The sequence below is a fragment of the Trachymyrmex septentrionalis genome, unplaced genomic scaffold (genome assembly GCF_001594115.1).
Source record: "Trachymyrmex septentrionalis isolate Tsep2-gDNA-1 unplaced genomic scaffold, Tsep1.0 scaffold14, whole genome shotgun sequence".
Lineage (NCBI taxonomy): Eukaryota > Metazoa > Arthropoda > Insecta > Hymenoptera > Formicidae > Trachymyrmex > Trachymyrmex septentrionalis.
Genome location: NW_017304543.1, coordinates 4,249,721 through 4,256,339, shown reverse-complemented (window position 1 = coordinate 4,256,339; position 6,619 = coordinate 4,249,721). Strand labels below are relative to the sequence as shown.

Here is a 6,619-nt window from a genome sequence, read left to right as displayed (position 1 = left end):
TTTACTCATCTTACATCGTACACCTCGCAATTGCATAACTTAAGGCGTAATTTGTTTTATATCAGCGAATATCACAATGCAATTGTAAGCGTACTTACTATCCTATTTATAGTATTGATTAATGCATGTTAGCACAGAGGTTCTATAATATTAATGATTAAGATTTATATTTACACTTTTCCTTTTATTAATAAATGCACGTATTTTTTCTGAAATTCTGTAATATATATAACATAAACTGTACATATAAGCACATTTATCGGTAAAAAAAGTGAGGCGTAAATATTGACCTTAACTTATTGTAATATCTTTCAACTTTTCATAATAATTAGTTTTATTATTGAACAAGTTTACAATGTAAAAACACATTTATTGCATTGTACATTTCATCATGTGATATTATAAAAACATTGTTACAATTATTGAGATAATTTTATTGATGAAAGCAAGTAACATTTTATATATAAGTCCAACGTATATCTATCGCCTCTTCAATGCTATCTACATGTATATGCAATATGGACACAGATAAAACGTCCAACCAGCGAAGGTCGACCAGTACTGCGAACGATTCGCTTGTGACCACTGTGGACACTGACGTTAACAATTATTTGCCAATTATATCAGCCGTCTCAGATTACTTGGTCTGACGAGTCGTAGAAACGTTTGTGCTGCTGACTAAGAAATAAATAAAGCGTGAGTAATGTACGAAACGGTACAAGAAATAGTCGAAAAAGCTTATAGAAAAATCAATTTTTTATAATTAATGGTAAGTTTTTTATTGTTATTTATTATTTATATATCCTGCACCAAGTAATAATTTAGTATAGTTTCTGTAGAGACATTGAAAATATTATGACATTATAACACATATCTAAGTAATAATATAAAATAATTAATTTACATATATTCAAATAGCAAAATGTTTTGCATGACGTTTTAATGACGTTTTATTGATATAAAAGACGTCATTTGATATTATCTTGCTATTTAAGTAGTTGTTACATTATTATTTATTTGATAAAACTTATTTATTGCACAATTTATAATCTTGCACATATGTTATCTTTCACTCTAGATAACGTAGAATATAATATCATAAATGATAATGTACATATTACTTGTAATTAAAGATATTAAAGAAAATTTATTTCGCAAATTATGTGTACTTTTTTGAACGTATAACACAATACAATAGATATTTTTTTGTTCAGCATATTTGCCAAGTTTGATCTGATTACGCCTTGCGTGTCATATGACTACTTCAATTTACTGAATGCCAAAATAATTTGACCCTGATATTACGTAACATGCTTGTTATATATATTATTCATCGCTTTGTATAGTTTCAAATATACGATTTGATCGACTACACACGCAACGATTATTCGTTCTAAATCCCGCGCTTGACCAGTATACTTTTCCACAAGAGTGGGAGACAAGTGGAAAGAAGTAAATAGACAGCATATTTGATGTTTAGTTTGAAACAGAAAGTCGCACAGTAGTGACAAGCGTATTTGATTGGCGATTAATGAGCGGTATTGGTATTGATTAGAAAGTGTTCATGTGACAATATGATTTAAAGACGATTGTTGGCAATTTATCTCTCGATAGTATTTTTTAATATTAATAATTTATAGTAAACCGTATGAGAAATCATTTTCGTGGATAATGACAGAAAACAAAAAAAATGATATTAAAGGACAAGCTCCAGATGGCGGCTGGGGTTGGTTTGTTTGTCTTGGAAGCAGTCTAATTACGGTAAATGTTAACAGAGTTATTATTATATTACACTGTTGTACAAAGTTTAAATTATTAATCACGTTTAACATGAATAAAAATACATATGGTACAAAGAAAATGATGCAACAAAATTTATTATTAAAAAAAAATATTATGTATTATACAATGGAAAACGATAGAAAGAATTATTATTTTTCCCAAGCACATTCTCAATTTCATAAATACAGTTATGTCATTTTTTGTCTTTATTTTTATTACATTATATTATAGACTTGTAAATGTCCTTTAATTCTATGTATATTTATTAATAAATAAATTGAAACATTAAGTATAAGTCACAAGGTGAAAACAAAATAGAATTAAATTAGAATTAAAAAAAGTATTAACATAATATAGAGTTTTATAGAAGATCACTTTTACTTTTTTTGTTATTTGCAATAATAATAATTATACATACGAACATGTATGTATATATATATATGTATATAGAAAAATCTTATTTGTTATATTCTATTAATAACAACGTAAATTATAGCTCTCTTTGCGATCCTTGGATCCATCATTTGGATTACTATTTAAAGATCTGTTGGAGGATCTTAATGTCGATTCCACATGGACATCAATTATAATGAGCGTCTTAGATGCAATTGTCAATTTTTCAGGTAAAACATTATTTTTGTAACATTCAATTTACAAAAATTGTAATTAATTGTGTCATTTTTAAAAAAGAGATTATTTATCCTTACTAAAATAATCATAAATGTACAGGTTTTTTAGTTGGTCCATTATTAAAAAAATATTCTTACCGACAAGTCGCATTTTTTGGATCTTTGCTAAGCTGCAGTGGTTTAATAATTACATCGCAAGCTAATAGTATATTATATATTATTTGCTCTTATAGTGTATTAGGAGGTATACAAATATATAAATATATATAGAATCTAACAATTATATAACTTTGTCGTCTAAAAGATGCAAATTTTTATAATTAAAATTCATTTTATAATTATAATTTATCTTACGGTAGGTCTAGGCACTGGCCTTGCCATGGCTTCCTCTTTCGTCGCATTAAATACGTTTTTCGACAAAAAACGTGGACAAGCAGTAGGCTTTTCCATGGCAGGGAACGCGTTGGCAATGATGTTCGTACCGTTGGTAAGTGATATACATAAATACTTGTAAAAAGAAAAAATTAGCAATTTATTTGTACAGTTAGTACATATGCTGCTGGACATATACGGATTTCGCGGCACAATACTTATCGCTGGGGGATGGGCATTACATTCTTTAGTGGGATCATGTTTGTTACGTCCACTTGAAGAACGATCGCCAGCACCACCAGTTGAGGTAATTATTTTAATCCATAAAATATTGAATTATTAAGCAGTTCCAAATTTTTTACATCCCGAATTTTTATATTAAATTACTAAGAAAAGAGTATTAATTTATTTATATGATAATATTATTAAAATCTAATAAGACATACATATTTCTTCTTAAAAAAAAGTCTAATGAAGAACGAGAGAACGAAGCCTTATTAATGAAACCTCATACTAAAGCACGAAGGATGTCAAATGGATCAATGTGGACCAAAGATCAAATCGCAGACATTGAAACACTCTCGCCTAAAAAAAAATCGTTTATGAAGAAGCTACAAATATGTTTTGACTTGGATCTTCTCAAAAATTCGATTTACTTAAATGTCGCTCTAGGTTGCAGCTTTTTTTACGTGGCTGAGTCAAACTTTAAATTAATGACTCCTTTCTTTCTCTCGGATCTTGGTAAGAGTTGTAAATGTATAACTTAAATGTAATCAGTACCGTAGCAAAGGATGTATATTACCTCGTTAAAAGAGCTCCCCTGTGTTCTAAACATGGAAATATTGAAAGTTATTCGCGTTGCATATAAACAAATCTGTTTAGAGTAATATTATAGGGACCTCGAAAGACACCGATCTCAGCAAACATCCTCGCTACGGCACTGCTCGTGAGTTACATAAACTACTCGTAGGAACTTGACGAATGACAGGACTGAAACAAGCGGAGGTAGCCTTTTGTCTGTCCCTGACTGCATTCACCGATATCCTCGCTAGATTGCTATTGCCGACATTATTCGACAAATTCGGATGGAAAAAACGCATAATTTTCTGGATCTCCAGCTTCCTCGTTGGAATCACACGCTCTAGTAATTCTGTCATTAAGATTAAAAGAGCTATTATTATTAAATTTCATTACTGCAATAAGCATTTATTTAGATTTTATTTAATTATATTTATTTAAAATTATATTTTAAATATATTATCAAAGTAATTTTTTTATTATAAAAGAAATGTGATATTTATTTATAATCAAAACAGTTGTCAAAAATAAAAGTTTTAATACAGAGAGAGAGAGCGAGAGAGAGAGAGAATGCAATTTTACAAAAACTTATCAGCAAGTAGAGAAATTTAATATTTCTTTTTTTTTACACAGTATTAGCGGAACAATCAGAAAAAACACCATTGATTGTCACATTAGTAATAGCTGGATTTTTACGTGGCGCTACATTGGTGAATTTAAATCTCTGCATATCCGAATGTTGTACTTTGAAGAAGCTACCAAGTGCATTTGGAATGTTTATGGTGTTTAAAGGCTTATGTGTAATCATTATGAGTCCTTTAATTGGTACGTTTTATACAATAATATACGAGATAATAATGTTTCTTATGTATTAAAATAATAGATTAATTCTTTATTTTTTGTTAAAAAAGGATATATCAGAGACGTCAGCGGGAGCTATAAAATCTGTCTTCACGTGATGACTGCCATGATACTTGTCACATCTGTCGTGTGGAGTATTGAATTTTTATATCGTGTCTTTTGTAGACAACTTGCTATTGTCAAGAAATTACAACCGAATGCAGCAGAATAACATTTTAAATTTAATATAGTAGTTTTATAAAATTATCTAATGTGTTTTTATCAATTATGTCAAATTCTTTCAATTTAGTACGGCATAAAAACTGATCAAATAAATCATTCTTTTTCAAAGTAACTTTTTTTTAGATTAATAATTTATTTTTACAACATAAGTTAGTTTTCTATTAAAAAAAAAATTGTTGTGCATTAAAGTGGATCAAAGTACGTGAAAAATGCTCAATGATTTCATAATTTGTAATCTTTCCGATGAACTATATCTTATCTACTGTAGATGCTACGCTATATGTATTTTTACAGCAAATTCATTTCTCTTCTGTGTATCCGCAAAACTTCCTTGTCAAATCAGTTATTATTCTGTACATAAATAAAAAGATCTAATCATCATATTCTTACATAAAGTTGTCCGAAAAAATTATCAATTTGAATATGTTTGATAAATATTCCATTAATAATCAATTCATTTTCATATGTATTAATGCTCTTTTCTGAAAAAAAAAACTGCATTTTTATATATCAAATTATAGCAAAGTACTTCAAACTTGAAACGAGAATTGTAACTGATGTGACACAAGTGTGATATAGTAAACAGTGTGATAAGCAAGCTTGTGTTTGCTATTGCTTACGCTACATAATGAGACATATTTATTAATTTGCATTGAATTCACAAAAGTGACTAAATAATAAGTATCCCCAATGTAGCACTGCTCGCGTGCGTTCAAGCGAGTCAAAACATTACGAACGATCATGCTCGGTCTCGAATAGAGTAGTGGAGCCGGTTTTCATCGCGCTTCTTTCTCTTCGGCCAGTCTCGGATCGTCCGCAGTTCGTGCCAGAACATATCTTTCTTGGCTTTATACGCCGAATATCCATATCAAAGCATGTTAAAAAATCTTGTTTAATATTTATATAAATTTTTAAAATTGACATGCGGGCGAGTGTTAACGTTGTGATAGTACATTGCGCCATTGAAAAATTTTCCAGTTGCTTAAGAATGCACTCCGATATAATTGCTTGCTAACACAGAGGCTTGACGACTTGATTAAACGTTTTTGCTTGATTACAAAGTAAGCAATTCGCACGAGAAGAAGGGAGAACGACTGATTGTGAGTCATTAAAACAGATAAAGAAGCCAAGGTGCTTTAATAAAGGACAAACAGAATAATAAGTTAAACATATTGTTTCACTACTACTTCTGTACCGTTTAAACTAGTTGATCAAGCAAACTTGTTTTCATCTGCACTTTTTTTTAATTATTAAAAAATTTTTAAGAGACATAAATAACTCGAAACAATGTCAATTTTGTTGTCAACTTACAAATAAAGTAAATTTGTATAAACTGTTAAGCAAAAAAATTTTATCGATAAAATTTTATTAAAACTAAGCAACTAATTGTTATAATTCAAACAACTTTTCAAGGTCGTTATTCTATTTATTGTTATAGATATAATAGAGGTCGGTAGAATCAATTGAATTGAATTACGACAAGTAATTGCGAGCTCGTTCTTGCTATTAATATCACTGTTTTATTAATTAATTGAAGAAGTCGATAGATCACACGGTTACGATAAAAGACATAAATATATGAATATGTAATAAAAAATGCAACTATTTTTAATAAGAAAAAACAATTTATACGTATACATAAATTATATTATATTATAATTACAATTTATACGTGTACATAAATTGCATAATATGCATATACATAGCAACTGAATCGAAATGAGAGGGGCTTTATCCGCAGCGCGTATCTTATCACCTGTCCAATTAAATTTGTTATTGTGTGTTCGTTGTCTAGCAGTTAGATTTGCAGTTTGTCGATGATACGAACACGGGCTACAATTGAAAATCTCTAGGAATTTACGCTCTTATGATATACTTGCAGAATAGTGACTGATACGATTAATAGAATGACAAATGATATGACAGATCAGGGCTGGGCATGGGTGATTGTCGTT

At 29.3% G+C, this 6,619-nt stretch overlaps 2 protein-coding genes across 5 annotated transcripts in view; both read left to right on the top strand.

Moving 5' to 3' along the window:
- The first annotated feature begins 581 nt into the window (after positions 1-581).
- On the top strand, positions 582-4,732 carry LOC108745619 (monocarboxylate transporter 13-like). Of its 4 annotated transcripts, none has more exons than XM_018481889.1 (10): positions 582-769; positions 1,347-1,761; positions 2,279-2,405; positions 2,512-2,655; positions 2,771-2,898; positions 2,956-3,090; positions 3,245-3,524; positions 3,772-3,927; positions 4,215-4,406; positions 4,493-4,732. In XM_018481889.1, the coding sequence occupies exons 2-10, from the start codon at positions 1,672-1,674 to the stop codon at positions 4,651-4,653; spliced, it is 1,413 nt and encodes a 470-aa protein (XP_018337391.1). In that variant the 5' UTR covers positions 582-769; positions 1,347-1,671; the 3' UTR covers positions 4,654-4,732. The 4 variants fall into 4 exon arrangements, with proteins under 4 accessions (XP_018337391.1, XP_018337390.1, XP_018337392.1 ...); XM_018481888.1 differs by having other exon boundaries at positions 1,215-1,761; XM_018481890.1 differs by lacking the exon at positions 582-769 and having other exon boundaries at positions 1,175-1,761; positions 3,251-3,524.
- Positions 4,733-6,571: 1,839 nt separating this feature from the next.
- Positions 6,572-6,619, top strand: part of LOC108745412 (monocarboxylate transporter 6-like) — a 3,916-nt gene continuing 3,868 nt past the window's right edge. The window contains exon 1 of the mRNA XM_018481551.1: positions 6,572-6,607. Within this exon, the coding sequence (XP_018337053.1) occupies positions 6,572-6,607 (36 nt within the window). The remainder of the gene's footprint in view (positions 6,608-6,619) is intronic.